Source organism: Globicephala melas, chromosome 4 (genome assembly GCF_963455315.2).
Source record: "Globicephala melas chromosome 4, mGloMel1.2, whole genome shotgun sequence".
Classification (NCBI taxonomy): Eukaryota; Metazoa; Chordata; class Mammalia; order Artiodactyla; family Delphinidae; genus Globicephala; species Globicephala melas.
In genome coordinates this window covers 126,422,150-126,447,510 of record NC_083317.1, presented here as the reverse complement: position 1 = coordinate 126,447,510, position 25,361 = coordinate 126,422,150, and the positions used below count along the sequence as shown (strand labels likewise).

At 36.7% G+C, this 25,361-nt stretch overlaps 1 protein-coding gene across 4 annotated transcripts in view; it reads right to left on the bottom strand.

Annotated features, from left to right (window-relative positions):
* Positions 1 to 25,361, bottom strand: part of PIK3CB (phosphatidylinositol-4,5-bisphosphate 3-kinase catalytic subunit beta) — a 192,377-nt gene that overhangs the window by 87,084 nt on the left and 79,932 nt on the right. For 3 of the 4 annotated variants that reach the window (XM_030873374.3, XM_060298554.2, XM_060298553.2), the window contains 4 exons: positions 16,571 to 16,757; positions 13,233 to 13,458; positions 3,727 to 3,950; positions 820 to 999 (listed from right to left, as the gene is read on the bottom strand). In XM_030873374.3, the coding sequence (XP_030729234.1) occupies positions 820 to 999; positions 3,727 to 3,950; positions 13,233 to 13,458; positions 16,571 to 16,723 (783 nt within the window). In that variant the 5' untranslated portion in view covers positions 16,724 to 16,757. Of the gene's footprint in view, positions 1 to 30; positions 95 to 819; positions 1,000 to 3,726; positions 3,951 to 13,232; positions 13,459 to 16,570; positions 16,758 to 25,361 lie in introns of those variants that run through there. The other variant, XM_060298555.2, reaches the window with a different exon arrangement.

Sequence of the window (25,361 nt, the reverse complement as noted above, 5' to 3'; positions counted from 1 at the left end):
AGAAGGGGAGGATACAAAATCCCCTGTTACCTGGTAATAAATCAGAGCTCCTTCTCAAACAGACATCACTTAATAACTGGCATGCCTGTATCCCTCTTGCTTAAAACAAACAACAAAAATCACAAATTAGAGTAATCAGAGGTTTCCATGGTGGCACAATGGTTAAGAATCCGCCTGCCAATGCAGGGGACACAGGTTCAAGCCCTGGTCAGGGAAGATCCCACATGCCGCAGAGCAACTAAGCCCATGCGCCACAATTACTGAAGTCCGGGAGCCTAGAGCCCACGAGCCACAACTACTGAGCCTGCATGCCACAACTACTGAAGCCCATGCGCCTAGAGCCCGTGCTCCACAACGAGAAGCCATGGCAATGAGAAGCCCGCACACCGCAACGAAGAGTAGCCCCCACTTGCTGCAACTAGAGAAAGCCTGAGCGCAGCAAGGAAGACCCAATGCAGCCAAAAATAAATTAATTAATTAAATTAATTTTTAAAGAAAGAGTAATCACATATTTTCCTAAAATTCTGTTACTATTTACCTCTAACTTGGCACTTAACCCAGTATTCTTTATGTAACAACCATTTTTTGGTCTCCAAATGTAATTTTAACAAAAATATCCTCAAGTTCCTTGAAGGCAAAGCTTCTTTAAATAGCATACCTTATGCTGGGGGAAGGGGTGTCGCAATGCACATATCTTATTTAAACTCCACTATACTCCAAAAATAACCTGAGGCACATCAATTCCCTGCATAAAACATCTACACAAAGAATTCATGACTAAATGTAAATAAATGGTAAATTGACAGTTAAAACACATACCTGGAACTGAATTAGTGGGTGATCACCAAACACATATTCTACTCTCCCACTGACTTGCAACACATAGTCATAGGGGCTAACTTCATCTTCTTTCCCATGAATAGTCAAACGTTTTTGGATTGCCAATTCATTTATTTTGATAGGATTCATATTAGGAGATACTTGAAAGCTAAACACATCCTAAAAAGGGGGGTAGAAAAAAGAAGCAATTTTGTATTTACACTGGAAAAAAAAATCACTCTTTACATTTGTACTTATTATTAAGTACTACAGTGTACACAACTATACATAATGTTTACACATGTACATCCTTTACATTTAATTTCCAGTAAATTTTCTTTCCCCCTACCAATCCTGGAAAATCATTTTTTAACCTAAATGAATACCTTGTTACAGTTCATCTCATTTTTAGTGTTCCCACATGCTGCTTCCCAATGCTGGTTATCAGCAGTGATGGTGAAATGGCCAAATGAGAATTTAAAGAATTTGAGGGGGGGTGGGCGGGGTGATGCATGTATGATGGAGTCGGTTGCCAAACATCCTTTATTTTGAGATTCTGTCATTCCTATTTTTTGATGGTAAAATGTTTATTCACTTATGAAATAGTGCTGGCAATAAATTACGGTATGGGGTTTGGGTTTTTTTTAAAGCAATAATAGCCTAAATAAAAATCTATAAACTCGGGCTTCCTTGGTGGTGCAGTGGTTAAGAATCCGCCTGCCAATGCAGGGGACACGGGTCTGAGCCCTGGTCCGGGAAGATCCCACATGCCGCGGAGCAACTAAGCCCGTGAGCCAAAACTACTGAGCCCACGTGCCACAACTACTGAAGCCCGCGTGCCTAGAGGCCATGCTCCACAACAAGAGAAGCTATCGCAATGAGAAATCCGTGCACCACAATGGAGAGTAGCCCCCGCTCGCCGCAACTAGAGAAAGCCCGCACCCAGCAACAAAGACCCAACACAGCCAAAAATAAATAAATAAAATAAATAAATTTATTTTTTAAAAAAATCTATAAACTCTATGTGACTTTCTAAAATTATTTCATGACTTAAAAATTTACTATTCTGTATGATCAAAAGCTCTAAGAATTTTTGGTTTAATCCCTGGGAAGTATTTAGCCGAAAGAAAAGGAGACTAAGGAGACATATGATAGCTATATTCCAATTATCTGAATATCTGGCATGTAGAATAAAGGGAGATTGAATGGATACATATTAAATAAGAAAGTATAACCAGATAAGCAGAAGTCACAGAAAGCTAGTTTGAATTTAATTTTTTAAATTCAAAATTTAAATGTGTGCTTGCTCACAGTGAAAACATGCTACTTCAGTAGGCAGAGGGCTCCCATAGCAACTGGATGTATTTGGTTAGAGACACAGGATATAAAGGATGGTGAAAAGAATTATTATGTTATATAAAGAGTCTGCCTAGATGATGTCTAAACTCCTTTCACCGTTAAGTTCTATGACTGCGTGAATCCAATAAGATTTTACATCTATATTTCTCTTCTAACTTCAAAACACTTATTTTCACATATACTTTGTTACAATGATGATCACATTAAAATTTGTATATCCAGTAGAGGTTTGACCCATATGTGATGAAATTCAAACTGACCTAGATGGACAAATTGCCCGGAGCAGGTATTTTCAAGTTGAATTCTAATCACCTTTTAACAGTAAAATTCCCTATTTCAACTCTTTCAACAATGCAGAATTCCTTAAACAGTATTTTAAATTTGATCTTTACACTTTATGATATCCAGTTCTTGGCTTAAATTGAACTTGAGTCTCAACATATCTCAGTATAGAGTGGCAAATTGTTTTCTTTTTTTTTTTTCTAGACAAACTTCCTTTGCAAAATGCCTGAATGTAGGATCCTTTTTTTACATCTGACCTAACAAATACTTAATAACATGTTTTTGGCAAGGAGGCCGACTTGATAAAATGAGAAACACCTGGAAAAAATCCTGACTCTACCACTGACCAGCTATGAAGCAGGGCACAAAAGAACTCAAACTTCTCTCCCTTTCAGTTTCTTCACTATAAAATGGGGTTAAAATAACAACACTTTATTGGGTTGTTGTGAGAAGTAGAGAATATATTTCAAAAATACCTTTCATAATTCCTGGCATAGTAAAGTGCTCAACATAGAAGGACTACTGATAAAGGTTTTCTTATTGTTATCACAGTAACTGAAGAACAAAACAAAATATCCCTGTACTCCTACCCTAATTCCAAGGCCAGAGACTAGATGATAAAATGAGCACACTTCATACAAAGGCAGTAGCATAATCTAGTTTGTAAAATTGCTATGAACATTCAGATACAGATTAACTGTATATACACTCTATTATAATGCCCAATTCCGAACCGGCACTTAGTTCACGTACTCACAGAATGCAAATGTAAGAAAATGGAAAAAAGAGCTCTTTGATCAAACCTTTCATTTTATAGACAAGAGAAAAATCACAAGAGAAAATAAAATTATATCCACATTAAACAACATTATCTATACCAGGGGTTGGCAAACTTTTTCTCTAAAGAACTAGGCTTTGCTAACAACATATGAGTATCTGTCGCATATTCTTCTTTCTTTTCTTTTTAACATCCTTCAAAATTCTTGGAGTTTTTTACATCCCACAAAAAATATAAAAACCATTCAAAACCACTGCAGTTTGCAGACCCCGATCTAGACAAAAATGCATCAAAAAACCATATATGTGCAAAGGATGTGTCACTTTAGGTTGTCACATATAATCCTAAATATATTTCCATCTTAAATCTAAAAATGATCTATGTCAGTCTTTACTAGGTGAGGAACAGCCTCCTTTAACATTGGTGCTGCATTCTGGTAAAATTCACAAATTTATTGTAAAGTATTTCTTAAAATAATATAATACTACCTGACAATTTTCAAAATGAACAGCCACAATGAGCTTTCCTCCGTAAAGTTTATCTTCTAGATTTTCAGGGATGGATGGTTCATGCTCTGGTGGATAGGTTTGCTTTAGCCAATCCATCCAAGACAATCCCACAAGCGACTGAATCTTTTCCTCACTGAATCTGCGCATTTTTATTCGGAACTCATTCACCTCAGGATCCTTCAAGGCATCAAATTCATGCAAACCTAAACAAAAATTTTAAACGTGTCATTTTGAGTAGCTAAGAGAATACAAAATATACTCAAAAAAAGATAATTTGGATGCTTGGTTTTTATGAAGCCAACAAAACTGAACAGGAAAATATTATGAAAGATAAAGAGAATATTATGAAAGATAAAAAAATATTCAAGATAAAATAACGAACTTCATGTATAGAAGATGAACATACAATTAGATTTCTAAAGAATACAAACTTGAAACCTCTTAAAGAAATATAGCTGGTTACCAATTTTAAAAAGATAATCACTGAAATTCACAGTACTATTTTAAAACCACATATGAAAAAGCCAGTTTTTCTTTACAAATCAAGTAAATCACATTTAAAATATTTAAGAAAGGCTAAGAATCTGAAAACTTTACAAATAAGCCTAAAACTCAAGTTATTACTTAAAACTCAGTAAACTTCAATTTTATAAACTTTCCGTTTACTGTGATTTTTCAACAATGGTTATAGCATATCAGTTAGTCAAAAATCTCATAAACATAAAACTATTTTTTGTTGTACTGAATTATGAACCACTTCTGCCATGAAAATAACTATATAACAGCCTGTATAAGCTTATAATTATTCTAATAAATAATTCTAGATATCTAAAATAATAGAACATGTATAAATTTTTATATGTGCATTAATTTTTACCTATCAGATTGGCAAACATTTTAAAGTTGGACAAAACCTTAAGCTGGAAGGGACAGAAGAGAAATAGGCATATTTAATATTTATTAGAACACACACACACACACACACACACACACACACACACACACACACACACACACACACACACACACACACACACACACACACACACAGTTTTGACCCTGGTATTCCACCAAGAGGAAGTGCAACCTGAGCGACTCAGGACCAACTAGTGAAAGTCAAATATGTTCCCCAAACCAGTCACGTAAGATGCCCAGCTTCTTGTGAGCCCACCTTGCGCTTCCTCCTGCCAGCAACTTCCATCAGGCATACATGAAAGCCATCCACTTTCTCTACCATAAAAGTTTATCACTCCCCTGCCTGACTCTGAGTCACTGCCAAACACAAAATTCCTTTATTATAGCAAGCTCTGAGTAAAAAGTCTGTTCTCATTTGCATGATTGTTTATTTCCACAAATCTATGGAAATAATTGTACAGATAACATGATATCAGTACAAGCATGTTCACTGTAGCTTTGTTTATAATAAACAAAAAACTGGAAACAACCTAAAGATAAATCATTAAGACCTGGTTAAAAAAATTAAGATACATCCATATACCATGATAGAGTGGTGCAAGTGCTAAAATGAATGAAGTAGATCTGTGTTGTTAGGATAAAAGTCCCAGATATATTAAATATATGAAGCAGGAACACAGTGGGTCTCGCAAGATTCCTTTTATGCAAATTCAAAAGAAAGAATATAGAATGCATATAAATTTTTGCCTTGAAAATTGAGATAATATTAACAGCATTTCATAGTGTTGGAGAGGGAAGCACAGTGTGGCAAGCTGTTACTTTTCATTCTGTAGGGCCAAATCAATACTATATCATTTGAATATATGCACGTCAATGAGTGTTATCTTGATAGTAGACTTACCTGCATTGTATATTTACGTCTATTAAAACAGTCATTATTTCTAAAATAAATATTAGCACTGATTTGACGTATTAAATATAGAAAATTTAAAATGTTTAAGTTCCATAATACAACAAAGGTAAAATCTTGAGGGTAAAATATGATTTCTTGGATAGTTTTAGATCTGGAATAAAATATATTACTCTAAATCAGCTATGTGAATGAACTGTAATTTAAGCGAACTACCTTAAGTATCTTAGAGCTTCTTCCTTTGCACTGTTCAAACTATTTCTATTCACAGATCATCGGTACTACAGATAAGGACATGGAAATGGATACCTAATAATAGATACATCTAACAAAAATCAAACTCTTTATCTCCCCTTATCTACTAAAAGTCATGTCTAATCCACTTTCTAAATGTCTCTCAACTCCGTCTAGTTCTCTTAGGTCCTATAGCCATTACCTTAATCCTAGCTACCATCATCTCTCCCATGGATTAATTATTACATCAGTTTTTCATTAATTTCTCTACTCACAATCTTAATCCCTCCAATCCATTTCCATTCCCCAACCTAAATAATTTTTCTAAAATGAAAATCTGATGATGTTACTCCCCTACTTAAATCCCTTCAATAGCTTCCCAATTGCTCTTACGAATTAAATCTCTACTTTTTACACGGCCTGGATGGCTCTGCATGCTCTGAAGCCGATTGCCGCTCTGGACTTCCTGCTTATCCTAGCTGTCCCTTAAGCAAATCATAGTCAATTTCTTTTATTCCTTGAACAGGCCATCATTCCTATATGCCATTCCCACTTGGTTTTCCTTCTTCCATCTCCTTTCACCTACTCAACTCCTAATGAGCGCTTAAGTCACAGTTTAGCTGTTTGTCTGCAAAGAGGAAGGCCCTGACTCACCCAGTTGATTTAAGTGACCCTCCTTGACTTATAACAACTTATACATTGTATTGTAACTGTCGGTTTACTGATCCATTATTTCCCACTGGATTGTGAGCTCCAAGCAGACAAAGACCACATTACCCAAGTTCAGTGCTGTGGTTCTCAAGTATAAACACTCAATATGAACTGTTGAATTGCAATTGCTATTGTTTTGGTGATTTTTTTTCAATAATATAAATAAGGGACTCTTTTCACATAACTATGAGAGACAACTGAAAAGTACAGATTTCTTTCATACATCCCAGACTCACTAAATCCCAATCTCTGACAATCTGCTTTTTAAGAAACTGATGAATGGTTACCTAATCTATAACAAAGGAGGCAAGTGGACTTCCCTAGTGGTCCAGTGGGCAAGACTCCACGCTCCCAATGCAGGGAGCCCAGGATGTGATTCCTGGTCGGGGAACTAGTTCCTGCATGCATGCCACAACTAACACTCTGCATGCTGCAACTAAGAAGCCCGCATGCCACAACTAAGAAGTCTGCATACTGCAACTAAAGATCCCACATGCCACAACAAATATCCTGTGTGCCACAACTAAGACACAGCACAGTCAAAATAAATAAATATTTTAGGGCTTCCCTGGTGGCACAGTGGTTGAGAGTCCACCTGCCAATGCAGGGGACACGGGTTCGTGCCCTGGTCTGGGAAGATCCCACATGCCGCGGAGCGGGTGGGCCCGTGAGCCACGGCTGCTGAGCCTGTGCGCCCAGAGCCTGTGCTCCGCAACAGGAGAGGCCACAACAGTGAGAGGCCCACATACCACAAAAAATAAATAAGTAAGTAAATAAATAAATATTTTAAACAACAACAAAACAAAGGAGGCAAGCATATACAATGTAGACAAGACAGTCTCTTCAATAAGTGGTGCTGGGAAAACTGGACAGTTACACGTAAGAGAATGAAATTAGAACACTCCCTAACACCATACACAAAAATAAACTCAAAATGGATTGAAGACCTAAATGTAAGGGCAGATACTATAAAACTCTTAGAGGAAAACAGAGGCAGAACACTCTCTGACATAAATCGAAGCAAGATCTTTTCTGATCCACCTTCTAAAGTAATGACAATAAAAACAAAAATAAACAAATGGGATCTAATTAAACTTAAAAGCTTTTGCACAGAAGGAAACCATAAACAAAAGAAAAAGATAACCCTCAGAATGGGAGAAAATATTTGCAAACAAAGCAACCAACAATTAATGTCCAAAATATACAAATGGCTCATGCAGCTCAATAACAAAAAAACAAACAACCCAATCAAAAAATGAGAAGAAGACCTAAACAGACATTTCTCCAAAGAAGACATACAGATGACCAAAAAGTACATGAAAAGATGCTCAACATCACTAATTATTAGAGATATGCAATCAAAACTACAATGACATTATCACCTCACACGGGTCAGAATGGCCATCATCAAAAAATCTACAAACAATAAGTGCTGGAGAGGGTGCGGAGAAAAGGGAACCGTCCCACATTGTTGGTGGGAATGTAAACTGGTACAGCCACTATGGAGAACAGTATGGAGGTTCCTTAAACAACTACAAATACATATGACCCAGCAATCCCACTACTGGGCATATACCCTGAGAAAACCAAAATTCAAAAAGAGTCATGTACCAAAGTGTTCATTGCAGCTCTATTTACAATAGCCCAGAGATGGAAACAACCTAAGTGCCCATCATTGGATGAATGGATAAAGAAGATGTGGCACATATATACAATGGAATATTACTCAGCCATAAAAAGAAACGAAATTGAGCTATTCGTAATGAGGTGGATAGACCTAGAGTCTGTCATACAGAGTGAAGTAAGTCAGAAAGAAAAAGACAAATACCATATGCTAACACATATATATGGAATTTAAGGGGGAAAAAAATGTCATGAAGAACCTAGGGGTAAGACAGGAATAAAGACACAGACCTACTGGAGAACAGACTTGTGGATATGGGGAGGGGGAAGGGTGAGCTGTGACAGGGCGAGAGAGAGGCATGGACATATATACACTAACAAACGTAAGGTAGATAGCTAGTGGGAAGCAGCCGCATGGCACAGGGATATCGGCTCGGTGCTTTGTGACCGCCTGGAGGGGTGGGATAGGGAGGGTGGGAGGGAGGGAGATGCAAGAGGGAAGAGATATGGGAACATATGTATATGTATAACTGATTCACTTTGCTATAAAGCAGAAACTAACACACACACACACACACACACACAAAAACTAAAAATAGAACTACCATATGACCCAGCAATCCCACTCCTGGGCATATATCCAGAGAAAACCATAATTTGAAAAGATACATGCACCCCAATGTTCATTGTAGCGCTACTTACAATAGCCAAGACATGGAAGCAACCTAAATATCCATTGACAGAGGAATGGATAAAGAAGATGTGGAACATATGTACATTGAAATATTACTCAGCCATAAAAAAGAACGAAATAACGCCATTTGCAGCAACATGGATGGACCTAGAGATTGTCATACTGACTGAAGTAAGTCAGACACAGAAAGATAAATATCATATGATACTGTTTATATGTGGAATCTTAAAAAAAAGGGGGGGTTACAAATGAACTTATTTACAAAACAGAAGTAGAGTCATGGATGTAGAAAACAGTTATCAGGGGATACGGCGGGGGAGGGATAAATTGGGAGATTAGGATTGACATATACACACTACTATATATAAAATAGATAACTAATAAGAACATGCTGTATAGCACAGGGAACTCTACTCAATACTCAGAAATGGCCTATATGGGAAAAGAATCTCAAAAAAAAAAAAAAAAAGGAGTGGATATATGTGTATGTATAACTGATTCACTTTGCTGTACATCTGAAACTAATACAACATTGTAAATCAACTATACTCCAATAAAAATTAAAACAAAAAAAGAAAGGAAGGAAAAAAAAAAAGAAAGAAAAAGGAAGAAATGGATGAAGCCTGAATTGGGGAACTACTATAAAGATCTCTTAAAAGTAGAAACTTTACCAAAAATAAAAAGTTAGGCTAAGGAATTTAATTTTAAGCCTAGTTAATTGCCTATATGTCTTGTGGTATGAAAATTTGATAGCAAAGCTTAAATTTTAAGATAAGAGTACTGTATAGTTTACAGTCAAATATAAATTTTTGATATTAAAAAAGTACTGAATGAACAATTTCTTCATATTAAAGATACTGTTAAAATCCTACAGACTATGTATTTCCTTCACTTTAAGGTATGCCACAGCTTTAGATAGGTGAGGAGAAAAAGGAAGTGTTCAAATACTTTTTTCAGGATGCTGACAAAATCCTCTGATCAAGATTTACTACTGGGTATTTGGAGAAATTAATGCAGGAGTAACAAGTACCTTCTCTACAAAGAATAATCAAAACCCCAGCAGTAGCTCTATAAATAATTATTGAGAATAAACAGAAAATGAAATAATTAGGCATATCATCTTTCAGGAAAAGGTATTTTTAGACCCGTCAGGGCAGTTATGTCTGTAAAGGTTCTATTGTTTTCGCTGGGGAGGAGGAGGCAGCAAACTTGTTCCTGAAGTTAAATTGAAATAATTGTTCATTGTTTTCCCAGGAGGAATGACCTCACAAAGTCCCGGTTGTAGTCATCACATACAAATCAGCAACTGCAAAAAATGACTTGTTAGGTATTTAAAGTAAAATTTCATTCTAAAACATCAGAACAGACTTACTCAACTTCCTAAATGACTGTTAACATTTGAATTTGTGTATATGATCATAAGGCCAGCTTTCCTAAACTGCTGAGGGTCTAAAGTACAATTTATAAATTTTAAGAGCTTATAAACTGTTTAATTCAATGCAATAAAACACTCGTGGCATTTTCTTAGTCATTCAAATTGCAGGGCACATTGCATAAAAAAATTTTTGTACAATAAGCTTTATACACTAAATGAAATATGAAATATGGTACATTGTTTATAAAAAGAGAAATTCAATTCTAATATATATTAGATCTCTGTGCTGTTAGTAGGGTGAAGTTAGAGTTGTCAAATTTAAAAACAAAAAAACAAAAAAAACACAGTATGTCTAGTTCTATTTGAATTTTAGATAAACAGTGAATGACTTTTTGGCATTAAGAGTATCCCATGGATCTACTGTATTTTTATTTGGTAAATCTGACAAGCTTAGGTACAGATAATGGTGGCTAATGATTCCATATGCTTTGGAGATCAAGACCCAAAGAAAGCACAGTGATCTAAGTTTTGAAAAGATGGTAAATCTCAAAAAGACACCTATATTCTCATAAAAGTTAACTCTCTCTGTGATGCTAACCTTTTGAATTGTCAAATATTTCAGCTTCCCTAAATATCAGCAGAAAAATACAGAAAAACAGTATTTTCACAAACATGCACACAAAACTGCTTAAAAAGAACTATATCAAAATATTATCAGTGGATATTCTTGTCCTGGATAAAACTAAGTGATTTTTTTATTCTTTCTACTTTTACATATACTCTAATTCAAAGGAAAAATTTTTACTAACGGAGAATAATTAAAAGTTTAAAAAAAATCTTAGGAGCTCTAAAAAACAGAAAGGCATGCTTTCTATTGAAGCTATTAATATAGTTTTGAAAAATCTGTATGTTATACAATTACAAGCCTATTTAATGGGGGGAAAAGTCATTGCCAAAGCAAACTAGGTAACATCTGAAATAATCAAACATTTTTAAATACCAGGGTGTCATTCAGTAAATAAACAAGCTTCTGTTCTAAGTACTCAAAGGGAAGAGTTTAGTCCCACTGTGTAATCATTAGCTAGCCTGAATTAACTATAGGTCAAGATCAAAGAATAGTATCTTAAAGGTACTTACTATCTTAAAGGGGATGGTACTATATTATCCTATAAGAGTGAATGTGATCAATACAGGTAGCCAATCCAGATCCAACACTCTTCAGATATTTTTGGTTTTGTACTTTAAGCCTCCTCTTCAGTAATCCCCCTTGCAGTATGCAAATTCAAGTTAATACCCTGTCTAAGGCAGGATACCACTGGCCCTTTAGACATCTAAGATTACTACAGCAAGAGAGACTGCTCCGTGTTTACTGTGTTACTCACAATTCTCCCTGAAATTAATATGCAAAGAATAATGTGGGCATGATATATCTTGACTTGCTATAAAAGTAACTTCTACTTAAAACATAATTTTACTTATGGAGTAAAATTTATGGAAACATCAATCAGCTTAAAGTCTCGGTTAGCATAGAGTTGTGAATAAATTATGTTCATACTAGACGGGTAGTTCACAAGAAACTTAGGATGCATCTCTTAAAAAGGGCTTCTCAAAGTACCTGAGGCAAAGGAACAACTTTTTTATTTAAAATTTGCAAAAAAACAATACTTTTATAAAATAAAAATAATTCACTAGACATATAGATTGCCAACAAGCACATGAAAGATGCTCAACATCGCTAACTATTAAAGAAATGCCAATCAAAACTACAATGAAATATCATCACTGGTCAGAATGGCCATCATTAAAAAGTCTACAGGGCTTCCCTGGTGGCGCAGTGGTTGAGAGTCCGCCTGCTAATGCAGGGGACACAGGTTCGTGCCCTGGTCCAGGAGGATCCCACATGCCGCAGAGCGGCTGGGCCCATGGGCCCGCTGAGCCTGCGCGTCCGGAGCCTGTGCTCCGCAACGGGAGAGGCCACAACAGTGAGAGGCCTGCGTACCGCCAAAAAAAAAAAGTCTACAAATAACAAATGCTGGAGAGGGTGTGGAGAAAAGGGAACCCTCCTACACTGTTGGTGGGAATGTAACTTGGTTCAGCCACCGTGAAAAACAATATATGGAGGTTCCTCAGAACACTAAATATAGGGTTGCCACTTGATACAGCAATCCCACTCCTGGGCATATATCCAAACAAAACTATAATTCAAAAAGATACATGCACCCTTATGTTCATAGCTGCACTATTCACAATAGCCAAGACATGGAAAGAGCCTAGATGTCTGTCGACAGTTGAATGGATAAAAAAAATGTGGTATATATACACAATGGAATACTACTCAGCCATAAAAAATAATGCCATTTGCAGCAACATGGATGGACCAAGAGATTATCATACTAAGTGAAGTAAGTCAGAAAGAGAAAGACAAACACCATATGATATCACTTATATGTGGAATCTAAAATATGACACAAAAAAACTTATCTACAAAACAGAAACAGACTCATAGCCATACAGAACAGACTTGTGGTTTTTCAAGGGGTAGGGGAGGGGGATGGATGGATTGGGAGTTTGGGACTAGCAGATGCAAACTATTATATATAGAATGGATAAACAACAAGTCCTACTGTATAGCACCGGGAACTATATACAATATCCTGTGATAAACCATAATGGAAAAGAATGTATATTTATGCATAATTGAATCACTTCTTTATACAGCAGAAATTAACACAACATTGTAAATCAACTATACTTCAATAAATAAATTTAAAAAAATAAGTCACTGGAAAAGAAAAAGATAAAAAATACACACACCCTTGGATGTTGTGGCAATATCACATCGCTAGAGAAGTTTATTCTCGATTTCTATACTTACTTTATCTCAGACTGGTTAACAATGTACAGACCAGCACTGGCCCATGGACCACACCTTGCAAAGCAAGGTCTCAGATCATACTTACTACATGTTTATACAGATAGCAACAAACATGTTAAAAATTCAAAATAAGAATTTTTTTAATTACCTCTTCCTATAAGGACTCCAATTTTTGAGTCTAATTTTTCCCCTGGGTCACAACTTCTTGTCACTAATTTGAGAACTGGAAGAAAAGGTCTGACATCACAGAGTCTTCTTGTTTCATCTTCAAGCTCCTCATATACAGCAGTTTGATTCACACATGCAAACATATAGGAGTCAATTTCCATAAGGAGGTTAAACATTGGGTAATTATGAACTTGTTTCCATAACATCTGCAGGAAAAAGTAATAAGACATTTTCTGAAATGGAAATACTTGCTCAAGTGTACAAAGATATATCTACAAGGATGCTCACTGCAGCACTCTTTGGAAAACTCAAAAACTGAGGACAAGCAAACTGCTTAGCAATAAGGGATCAGTTAAGTGAATTACGGAATATTACAGAACTGTGAAAATAAAACAGAAAAACACGGTAACATGGAAAGCTATACGAGATATATTAAGGTTGGTTCCTTTTAAAAATAGCAATTGTAAGAGAATATTACAGAACTGTGAAAATAAAACAGAAAAACACGGTAACATGGAAAGCTATACGAGATATATTAAGGTTGGTTCCTTTTAAAAATAGCAATTGTAAGAGAATATGAATGGTATTTAACCCATTTTTGTAAAGTAATATAATGGTATAATGCAAAAAAATGCATTTATATAAACAAAAGTATTAAATGTGAAAATCTATGAAGAATAAGAATCACTGAAGACTTCCATATTTAGCATTCTGGTGGACATAAATAATTTCTAATTAAAAAGAAGAACACTTAAATTATGTATCATCTATCACCTCCATACAAAATTTACATTATTTTTGTCCTGAATTCTTTTCTATTCACCAGAGTTATCTCCATTAACTAGCACTGTCCTGTTAGGATGAGCAGAATCAATTTCTCATGATCTCCCCTGAAGTCTCCTGGATGAGATCACATAAAAGGTCACCACACAAACACAAGGTGGATTACATATTTTAACTGCAACCAGGACAAAAGTCAACAGCTGAGGGATAAAAATCGTGGCCAATCCTCAGATTCAGTTATATGAAACAAACAAGAGAAACTGATGCTAGGCAAAAAAAAAAATTAAAAAAATAGGCAAATTGGACTTCATCAAAATTAGAAACTTTTCTGTATCAAAGCACACTATTATGAGAGTGAAAAGGCAGCTCACAGAATAGGAGAAATTATTTTCAAATTATATGTTTGATAAGAGATTACCATCCAGAATACATTAAAGAACTCCCATGACTCAACAACAAAAAACAATTGAATTAAAAAATAGGCAACGGTCTTGAACAGACAATTCTACAAATGGTCCATAAGAACATGAAGAGATGCCTGAAATCATTAGCCATTAGGGAAATGCAAATAAAAACTAAAATGAGAGGGCTTCCCTGGTGGCACAGTGGTTGAGAGTCCGCCTGCCGATGCAGGGGACACGGGTTCGTGCCCCGGTCCGGGAAGATCCCACATGCCGCAGAGCGGCTGGGCCCGTGAGCCATGGCTGCTGAGCCTGCGCGTCCGGAGCCTGTGCTCCGCAACGGGAGAGGCCACAACAGTGAGAGGCCCACGTACCGCAAAAAAAAAAAAAAAAAAAAAAAAACTAAAATGAGGTACCACTTCACAGCCATAAGAATGGTTATTACTTTAAAAAAAAAACAAAAAAGGAAAACAAGTGTTGGCTAGCATTTTGAGAAACTGGAATCCTTTTGCATTGCTGGTGGGAAGGTAAAATGGTACAGTCATTGTAAAAAAAAAAAGTTTAGCAGTTTCTTAAAAAGTTAAAACAGAATTACCACATGATCCAACATATGGAGAGCAGGGATTCATACAGATACTTGTGCACCAATGTTCAGAGCAGCATTATTCACAAAAGACAAAAGATGGTTATAACCAAAATGTCCATCAAAAGATGAATGAATAAACAAAATGTGGTATATCCATACAATGAAATAATATTCAGTCTTAAAAAGGAATGAAATTTAGATACCTGTAACAACATGAATGAACTTTTAAAATATTATGCTAATTGAGAAAACCAGACACAAAAGGTCGACTACTGTGTGATTCCACTTACATGAGGTAGCTCGAATATACAAATTCATATAGACAGAAACTAGAATAGAGATTACCAGGGACTAGAAGAGGGGAAGTTTATTATTTACTAAGTACAGAGTCTGTGTTTAGGATGATGAAAAGTGCTGGAAATGGATAGTGGTGATGGATTGGGCAACACTGTGAATATACTTAATACCAAGAAACTGTGTGCCTAAAAATGACTCCTACGGTAAGTTTTATGTTATACGTATTTTACAACAATAAGTTTTTTTTAAAGGAGCATGGTTTCAATGGTTAATTCAGCTTCAGCTATAGCCACAGGCATCCATACCTGTCACTTGTGACTATAAAAATAAGTGTACTATCTGCCCCTGTAGGGTGCCCAAAACAATTAAAAAGTGATCCCTTTTCACTTAAGGGATTATGCAGTTCTAGAATTCTTATGTCTCCCTGATGAAGAAGCTTGGAAAAGAGTTATAAGGCTGTCCAAAGTCAAGCGTTTTAAAAAGGTTTGTCATAAATACTTTTTCTTAAATATGTCATAAACCCCAATTTCCATATTGGGTTTAGCTATTTGAAAAACATTAAAGAGAAAGTTTAGGAAAATAATTTTACTTACAAGTCATAATCTTCACAAATCAATAGTACTCATCAATTCGCTTGAAAAAAATCATCCAACAAAACATGCAAGCCTTGTTATGTGAAAGAATTTGCTTTCAAATGAGGACACAGCATTGATTACTGGGGGAAAAAAGTCTACTGAACAGCAGAAAACCTTTTTTTCCCCCAGAGTGACCATGAAAAATAGTGGGGATGGGGACAGAAAATGGGGATTAGAAAGGGAAGGAAAAGGAGAGAAGAGACAACCAACGAAAAATCACTTGAGGAAAAATAAACATGATAAGCTCAAAGACAATTCATACAAAGATCTTACCTCAAAATAAAACTTTCTAGAACAATGTCAAATTCCTTTTGATAACCTGAACAAGCCTTTCAAACTAGCTAAAATAAGCTAATTTGTCTTCATTCAGGTATCACACGTGGATTTTTTTAAAAATTAAAAGTGAGTGGGAGTGAGAATGAGAATGTTTTATATAGCCAATAAACAAGATCCAAGACACAGTATGGATCAAAATCTTTAAAATATAATGACTTATAAACTTCTCTCAAATTTAACATATGATTTACATTAATAACATTCTAAAATGGAGGAACATTTTCCCCTAAGTGATATAGTAAGTAAGCTATGTTTATAGAAATTCAGCCTGATAACATACCTGTTTAATATAGGAAATGGTAGCTTCCCGAGGTACCTCCAACTGGATATAAATCCCAGTGGGCAAAAGGAAATCCACGGGTATGGAGCCATCAGATGCTATCTGTGAATCCACTGCCCAGATGTCAAGGATGTCTGCCATAGCAGGAGGCATTATGAAGCGGAAGCACACTCATAACCATGGGGCTCTAGAAATCAGTAAGTAAAACTTAGTGAATTAATTAGCCAAATTTTATACTAAAACATGATAAAGCTCACCAATCCATAATTAGTCCTTGGATTTCAATATAGCCAACAATGTAACAGGAGGTCAATTAAGTTAAGCAAGAGTAAGCCACCATAACTTAAAAATACTTTTGGTTATCACTACATAAATTATGTATATATACCATACTGATTCAAATTCAACATAATAAGTATATGACTTATTATGTGAAAGATGAAAGGTTTAAGGAGTACAGGCTCCTGAGAAATCCAGTTAACAACCACTCAACAGGGGATTCTCTCCAGACTTTACTTAGAGAATTGATATCCGCTTCTTCAACCAAATTTTTCTTGGCAAACTCCATGAAAAATGGCAATCAAGAGGGCCTTCCTTCAAAAATAATTTTCTATCAAGCTCACGAGAGAAACAAAATGTCATGAACTTAGTCCCATGACCCACCACCAAAGTATTAAAAAGACCAAATCCCCCAAACCAGCTGGCAAGGCGCTTTATGCTATGACTCTGGCCTGTTTTCCTTTGCTTCTCTGACTACTCCACAATCCAGGCTCTTGTGCCACAAGTGCTTTTTGCCTCCTGCTGCTAGACCTATGTTCACAGATATGTTGACATTGCCCGTACCAAACTACTATTCCAACAAATGCACCCTTCAACTGGACCATTTAAGTCTCATCTATTCCTTAAGGGCTTCCTTCAAGAAAGCACAACAATAATCCTGGGAAGAACATGGGCACTGAAGTTAAAAAAAACAAAACAAGGTTCAAATCCCATTTATTCAAAACATTCAAGTATCGTGTCAAAAGAGACAGACACCAACCTGAAGCATTTTGGGGCATCAAAAACAATAACGACATCCATGGATTGAAACACATGAAATATATACAAATGTGAGACAATGAAGATAGAGAAAAACCCTTTATTGGTCAACTTTGGAGACTGATTTGAAACAACCTGGGAAATTTAAATATGGATTAAATATCAGATAATTGTAAGGAAACTGTTCATTTTGTGAGGTATAATAATGGAATGTTATGTTTCTAAAAACCAGTCTTTATCAGTCAGAGACACATAATGAAGTATATATAGGGATAAAATGACACTATGCTTGGCATTTGCTTTAAATTATTCCATTTTTGAAAACGTGAATGGGCAGCTGATTTCAACAAAGATGTAAAGGTAATTCGATGAGAAAAAAGAAAGTTTTTTCAACAAATGGTGCTGGAATTACTAGACGTCCATATGCTAAGAAAATGAAGCTCAATCCATATCTCACATCAAAAATTATAAACTCAAAATGGATTGTAGGCCTAAATGTAAACGCTAAAACTGTAAATCCTCTACAAGAAAACATAGGAGAAAAGCTTGTGATCTTGCATTAGGCAAAGAATTCTTAGATACGACACCATAAGCACAATTCATAAAATAAAAAATTGATAAAATGAACATCACCAAAACTAAGAACTTCTGCTCTTAAGGAAGACACTGTCCATAATATAAAAAGACAAGCCACAGACAGGAGAAAATGCTTACAAATCATATAAAGAACTTGTATCCAGCATACATAAAGAACTCTCAACATACAATAATAAGAAAACAGCTCAGGGCTTCCCTGGTGGCGCAGTGGTTAAGAGTTGGCCTGCCAATGCAGGGGACATGGGTTCAAGCCCTGGTCCAGGAAGATTCCACATGCCGTGGAGCAACTAAGTCCACGTGCCACAACTACTGAGCCTGCGTGCCGCAACTACTAAAGCCCATGTGCCTAGAGCCCGTGCTCCACAACAAGAGAAGCCACCGCAATGAGAAGCCGGCGCACTGCAACTAGAGAAAAGCCCACGCGCAGCAATGAAGATGCAACACAGCCGAAAATAAATAAATAAAAATTAAAAAAAAAAGAAAATCTTGAATTCCTAAATTTGTTTATAAAAAAAGAAAAACAGCTCAGTTTTTTTAAAATGGCAAAAGATTTGAACAGAGGCTATCAAAGGAGATAGATGGATGATAAAAGGGCTCAATATCATTAGTCATATAAATTAAAACAACAGTAAGACACCACTACACACCTCTTACATGGCTAAAATTAAAAAGACCAACCATACTAAGTGTAGACAAGGAAGAAGAGGAACTGGAACTCTCATACACTGCTGATCGGAATGTTAAACACTAGAGCTGCTTTGGAAAACAGTTTGGCAGTTTCTTAACATACACCTACCATATGATCAAGTCATCCCACTTCTAAATATATGCCCAAATGAAATGAAGGCATATATCCATGTAAAAACTTGTATATAACTGTTCATAGCAGCTTTATTTATACTAGCCAAAAATTGGGAAAAATTCAAATGTCCATCAACAAGTGAATGAATTTTTTAAAAAGTGGTACACTCATACAATAGAATACTACACACTCAAAAAAGCAAAAACAAACAAAAATCCACTACAGACACATTCAACAATGTGGATGAATCTCAAAATAATTACGCTGAGTGAAAGAAGCCTGACAAAAAGAGTACATACTGTATGACTCCATTTATATAAAAGTCTAGAAAAGGTAAACTCGTCTATAGTGACAGATCAGTGGTTGCCTTGTGTGGGAGAGGGCAGGGAAGAAGGAAAAGGTAAGAAGCAGGGATTACAAAGGGACACAAGGAAACTCTTGGGAGTGGTGGATATGGTTTCAGGGGTGTGTACATATGTCAAAATATATCAAATTATACACTTTAAATATGTGCAGTTTACTTTAAGTCAATCATCCCTCAATAAAACTGTTTTTAAAAGTGGCAGAAATAGATGAAATGAGAGGCAAAATGTTGGTATTCACTGAATCTGGGTGATGAGGAGTACACTGTATTACTCCTCTGCTTTTGTATATGTTTGCTATTTTCGTAAAAAAGATTTTGTTAAATCCCACCTAAGGACGTCCCTGGTGGCGCAGCAGTTAATATGCCTGCCAATGCAGGGGACACAGGTTTGAGCCCTGGTCCGGGAAGATCCCACATGCCACGGAGCAAGTAAGTCCACGCACCACAACTACTGAGCCTGCGCTCTAGAGCCTGTGAGCCACAACTACTGAGCCCACGAGCCACAACTACTGAAGTCCGTGTGCCACAACTACTGAAGCCCACGCGCCTAGAGCCCATGCTCCGCAACAAGAGAAGCCACTGCAATGAGAAGCCCGTGCACTGCAACGAAGATCCAATGCAGCCAAAAATAAATAAATAAATAAAATTAATTAAAAAAATAAAAGATTAAAAAAAAATCCCATCTATACCATTTACCAGCTATGTGAATTTTGGTAAGTCACTTAAACTTCCTGAGCCTCCATTAACTAAAAAAGGGATTCATAATAAAATGCTCCTCCTGGGAACACGGTGACAAATGAAGGAGCTAATATGTGAGAGCCTGACACATTGCAAGTTCTGCTAAATGACAGCTTTCTCCCTTTACTGAACATCCTGGCCGTTACTGATTCCTCCCTCCTAAGTCTTACCCCCCATAGCCTAGATCCACCACACTGACACTGTCATAAGGGTCCTGAATCTTTCAGATGTGCAAGCCTTGTTTCTGTAGGCAGAACAGAACAACGATTAAATATTTTGTTCTCAGAGTCTAACAGCTTAGTTGTAAAACCTGGCTCCATCACTCGCTAGCAGAGAGATCTTGGGCAAATCATATGCCTTCTTCCTACTTAAATTCCTTTATCTGTGAAATGGTGAAAACAATAGTAACTACCTCATAGCATACTTATTAACACTGAGTAAAGAATGCCTGGAATATAATAAGCTCCATGTTTGTTGCTATTTATTAATTTTTTTAATTCAAAAACTGTTAGTTCTTTTGAGCTGTGAGCCACATATATTCAACTACTTTTGTTTCCCCAAAAGTGATTAGCAGATAGTAGCCATTTGTAATTGTTTAATGAACTTAAGACCAAACAGTATTATCCCTACTCCAACAATTAAAAAAAAAGGAAAAAAAAAAAGCTCACAGGATAATAGAATTTATAACACCTAAAGGTAAGTACTTACTATGTGTCAGCATTCTAATAAAGTCTTACATGTGTTACTATATTTTATCCTTACTACTACCCTGTAGTAATACTACTACTCCTCAAGAAGCACCTGAGACTTAGAAAATCTGAGATCTCATGGATAAAAAGCAGCAGTCCTAGGATTTGAAGTTGGGTCTAACTCTAGAGGGTGAGCCCAACACCACACTCTACATAATGACTACTAAAGCACCATAAAAAGAGTCCGAGACATTTAACCATAATAAACCACATTACGTTGACTGTAAGCTCCTTGAGGTCTTGTGCCATGCTTCTTAAAATACTGTCTCTCACCACAGTGTACAGAGAAATCATTATACGTTTATACGTAGAAATTCTAAACTGATAAACTTTCACAGACAAGAACAAAATTACACAAAGTTACTACAGATGTCATTAACTGTCGCTGATCCTAGAAACGCTTTAGGCAAATCACTGCAGAACAGCCTTTAGAGACTGTCTTCAGTGGAGGAGCTTCTCAACTTTCCAAGTATTAGGCATTCAAGAAATATTTGAGGAACGAAAACATGCTACATCTAATTTTAAAGACCATGCTTTGCTTACCTTAAAATACCACCATGCAAAGACAAACAGGGAAAAGCCATCTCCTGAACACCAAGTACTACATATGAGTTAGGAGTTGTCAACAAAAGCTGACAGGACAAACTAAAGTTAGCATTTAAAACTGAGATGAGTTTATGAAACATCAGCCAACTGTCACAGAATTACAATCAAGATAAACCTGTATACTCCCCTGGTTTCTTCAGCATAGATTTTTGGCAAGATTCTCACAACTGAAGCCAAATCACCTGATGAATATCCATAGTAATACAGGAGCACGAAACTATAAAAACAAAAACTCTGAGACCTCACCCTTACCAGACAACTGGAAATGATGAGACTTCCTGAGACTCTGGAGCCCAGAGCAACAACCTTTTCAAGGAGACATACTGCACCTCACTACCCAACAGCATCAACTCCCCAGATTCAAATTCTAAACTTCTTGGGTATTAGAGGCAAAACCACTATGGCAGATTTAAGAATTTCTTGATGAAGTAGTCATACCTAAAATGAATTACAAGAATGAATTAATGGGCCCCTACCTTTCTTACTTTCTAGATATGTCATTCAACACTCCCACACATACTATCCTTAATCCAGCCTTGCTGAACTGCTGATACTTGCCAGCATTTCCCATACTCTCTCCTGCCTCCTACCTTTAACCTATCATCCCTCTCCCTAGGTGGTCCTCAGCTACATATGTCCTGACCAACTCTTAGTCTTCTAGACTCTTGGAATCCACCCCCAATACTCTTCTGTGCACTCAAGCACCAGGGCATATCTATGTCAAAGCAGGAGCACACTATATTGAAGCTTGTTGCTTAGTGAGAGCTTCCCAACCTCCTACTATTTCTGGCTCAATACATATTTACTTCTGTCTGAATAAATGAATTCGAATTCTATGCAAATCACTAGAACAATTATATTGGATCATTAAAAAAGTGATTTTTTGGGTTTCCCTGGTGGCACAGTGGTTGAGAGTCTGCCTGCCGATGAAGCGGACGCAGGTTCGTGCCCCAGTCCAGGAAGATCCCACATGCCGCGGAGCAGCTGGGCCCACGAGCCATGGCCACTGAGCCTGTGTGTCCGGAGCCAGTGGTCCGCAACGGGAGAGGCCACAACAGTGAGAAGTCCGCGTACCGCAAAAAAAAAAAAAAAAGTGATTTTTGTTGTTGTTGTTGTTGTTCCTTTGGCCACACTGCGCAGCATGAGGGCTCTTAGTTCCTGACCAGGAATCGAACCCATGTCCCCTGCTGTGGAAGCACAGAGCGTTAACCACTGGACCGCCAGGGAAGTCCCCCTTAAAAATGTGATTTAGGAACTTTCCAAGTGGTCCAGTGGTTAAGAATCCACCTTCCAATGCAGGGGATGTGGGTTCAATCCCTGGTCAGGGAACTAAGATCCCACGTGCCACAACTACAGAGCCCACGCGCTCTGGAGCCCACGTGCCACAACTACAGAGCCCACGTGCTCTGGAGCCCATGTGCCACAACTAGAGAGACACCTGCAGGCTGCAACAAAGACCCGACGCAGCTAAAAATAAATAAATAAATAGCATTAGGAACTGGTAAAGTAAATTGCAAGGGTCAAGTATTTCTCTCCTGCCATCTCAAAATGCATCGTAAAGTTTAATCCTTTAGCTTTACAGTTAACCATGCTCTTTGCTTACTAAAGCAACATCACACCAATCTCCAAAATCAATCCCCCTATCTTTAATTTTTTTTAAGTTATTTTATTGAAGTATAGTTGATTTACAATGTTGTGTAAACTACTACTGTACAGCAAAGTGATTCAGTTACACATACAAGTACATTCTTTTTCATACTCTTTTCCTTTATGGTTTATCATAGGATATTGAATATAGTTCCCTGTGCTGTATAGTAGGACCTTGCTGTTTATCCCTCTATCTTCTATTTCAAGGACAAAATTCTCATGTTGAAATTATCAACTTTTTGACATAAAATCATCAGAAAGATTCTAATGATTCATCAAAATACTGATGATGCTTGAAAAGCTATACTGTGTTTAAATGAGACCTAGAAATGTTTTTCTCAAAAAGGAGTGAATTATCAAAGGGAATACAGTAGGCCCTCTGTATCCATGGCTTTCACATCTGCAGATTCAACCAACCACGTATCAAAATTTCACAGACACAGTATGACTGTATTTATTCATTTATACTACACCATTTTATATGAGGGACTTGAGCATCAGCAGATTTTGGTATCTGTGAGGGCTCCTGGAACCAAACCTCTGTAGATTACTGAAAGTGAACTGTAATGAAAGGTTATGTCTAGGTACATAAATTTCTACCTTGATATTACCATATTAATAAGTTACTAATAACTGAGTTAGAATGGTTGTCAGACTTTATAAACACTACAGGTAGACATATACCATGTAATTACAGCTTAACATATAGGCTGTACTTGTGTGTCACTTTAATAAAAGCACTTTTATTAGACCACTTCTCAAGGTTTTCAAAGTACTTTAAGTTAAATACTACCTAAGAGACTGGTTGTCAATCTTCATATTCAATATTCTTTCTAAATAAGTATTTTACAAATACTTTAAAAATCTGAAATGGAATTATTCATATAATTTACATACATATATAGCCAATTTCAAAATATACTCATATAATGTCCTAATTATAATATAAAGGGAAAATAAAAGAAAATAAGACTGTATATTTCAGTATGTGAATACTTGGACATAACCATACCCCTACACAATGAAGTAGTCAGAGGTTTGAATCTATACATAGAATCACCATGGATGTGACAACTACAAATGCAGACTGATCAAATGCCATAAAAGCCACTGGTGCCATTGATTTTACAAATCTTTATCTTCCAAGTTTATATCTTCCAAAATTAATGTATTAAAATCATGTAGGACTTCCCTGGTGGCACAGTGGCTGGGAGTCCGCCTGCTGATGCAGGGGACACGGGTTCGTGCCCCGGTCCGGGAAGATCCCACATGCCGCGGAGTAGCTGGGCCCGTGAGCCACGGCCGCTGAGCCTGCGCGGCCGGAGCCTGTGCTCCGCCACGGGAAAGGCCACAACGGTGAGAGGCCCGCGTACCGCAAAAAAAAAAAAAAAATCATGTAAAAAATGCTGTGTATTATATTTTTATGTAAATAAATAAAGTTCAGATCTAGGCTCAGACAATAGTAAGACTTTTAACCATTACATAATAGTAGCACCTCCCCCAGTCACTGTATCAGCAACAGGTACAACAATATCACCCCCTACAAATTTCAAAAGCATCTTATGGGGGGGATTTCACACTGTCCAGTTTCAGAACCCCTGCTCTAGGACAATTCCTACTATTTCTCAAAGGATTAATGGGGTCTCCACAATTCAACTAGACCTAACTGTAGTCTGTATTTAAAACAATAATGAACATAATTTCCCATACATTTCTACTTGACAATCAATAGTGTTTCCTGTATTTGGCTATGTTATCTTTGGCTAATTCTTGAAGGGTAAAAGAAGCTCTAAGTCAAGAAAACTTTAGCCCCCTAACCAATCAGAGGAATGTAAGGCCAGTATAATTGGCTCTTAGTTTTCAAGACCCTTACTAAACATACTGATGGGGTAGTCTAACTAAAACTACAGGGGAGTGTATGGCTGATTCATTTTGTTATGAAGTGGAGGCTAACACAACAGTGTAAAGCAACCATACTCCAATAAAAAATTAAAAAAATAAAAAAAAGAACATAAGCCATCTATTACCTGGCAGAAAAGTTAAAGAAGGATCTTTTTTCTCCTGTATTTCCCAGCTTAGAGTATGCATAAAGGAACTGATGGCTACAATTCACTTTTATTTCTGTCTGATACAGGAGAATAATGGTTCTCTTCTCAATTCCTCCTAGTTCCTTTCTAATCAGTAAAGAAAGAGAGGTGCACCAGTTCTAACATTTTAGAAAGAAAAAATGGCCCCCCAAGTTAAGAGATG